At 37.8% G+C, this 1,161-nt stretch overlaps 1 protein-coding gene across 1 annotated transcript in view; it reads right to left on the reverse strand.

Annotated features, from left to right (window-relative positions):
* Positions 1 to 835: 835 nt before the first annotated feature.
* The window catches only part of LOC126409126 (uncharacterized), a 9,691-nt gene continuing 9,365 nt past the window's right edge, over positions 836 to 1,161 (reverse strand). The window contains exon 3 of the mRNA XM_050075064.1: positions 836 to 1,161. Within this exon, the coding sequence (XP_049931021.1) occupies positions 896 to 1,161 (266 nt within the window). The 3' untranslated portion in view covers positions 836 to 895.

A 1,161-nucleotide genomic window follows, 5' to 3' on the forward strand; every position in this document is an offset into this window, starting at 1 on the left:
AATTGGTCCAAGTTGTATGCAATATCAAACTACAAACATTATTAAGCTTAAACAAGTTTCATCCATGAAATGTGATCAGGTTTTGTACCTTGGTGGCCATCTTGTTTTTACATGGATTAGTGTGTTGAGGTCTCACTACCACTAGAACGAGGACAACGGGGTTAAATTCAGCAGAATAAGCTATAAGGTGCAGGAAACCCCAAAATAAATGTCCTAAATAAATAATAAATAATAAAGATCATTAATTATTGCATTTGAATAATACCTGGGAAACAAAGTGAACTCACACAGAAGCACATTCTGTGTCAGTAAAAGTAACTGGGGATCATTATCTTGTAATGTGTCCTCTGATGTTGGTAGAGTTGTTTGAGCGTTTGTTGTGTTAAAGTCTAACAGTATGTGACTCCCTCTAGTGGATGTTGAGATGAGAGGACCTAGGATTGAACCCTGTGGTACACCTCAGTAAAATCACAGCATAAAAGACTCCAATCACAAACACAGTGTTCGTTAGTAGACATACTTCTCTACATGGGTGAGCATCATTTTACCAGCTGAACATTTTTAAATATCAGATCAACAATGATGTGTTTATTCATTTGAAAAATGAACACAGTCAGCATACAGAGAAACATGTCATGTGTCAATAAAATCAATTAGTGATCCATATTTTAATCGTTATTTGCTTAAAGGATCAGTGTTGGAGCCTCTCTGTTAGCATGTCTGAGGATTTTCTCTGTGAAACTCTCATTAATTTAAACTTCTCATTATCATGAAAGACACAAACACATGTTTGATGCAGTAGATTCAGTCTTCTGTGTTTTGTGGCTTTGTTGTAAGTAGTAAGACTGTTGTAACTGACTTGTTGTAAGACCGTAGACTTTATTTGGACCTCCTGTTAAAGTCTAACAGTGTGTGACTCCCTCTGGTGGATGTTGTGGAGTATTGTGTTGTCTTTGCTCATAATGTTTTTGTACAGAGTTTTGGTGTTTGCTGTCACTGTGGGCTGCAGAGCACAGTAGTACACAGCAGAGTCTGTCACTGCAGCAGAGGAGATCTGCAGGTCCACACGACGCTTTTCTTCAGTCAGTTCAGTAAAGAACCTTGTGTCTGATTTCAGAGATTCTGCTGTTCTTGTAATGTTCATCCCTGAGATGAACATGA

This window comes from Epinephelus moara, chromosome 21 (assembly GCF_006386435.1).
Source record: "Epinephelus moara isolate mb chromosome 21, YSFRI_EMoa_1.0, whole genome shotgun sequence".
NCBI lineage: Eukaryota > Metazoa > Chordata > Actinopteri > Perciformes > Serranidae > Epinephelus > Epinephelus moara.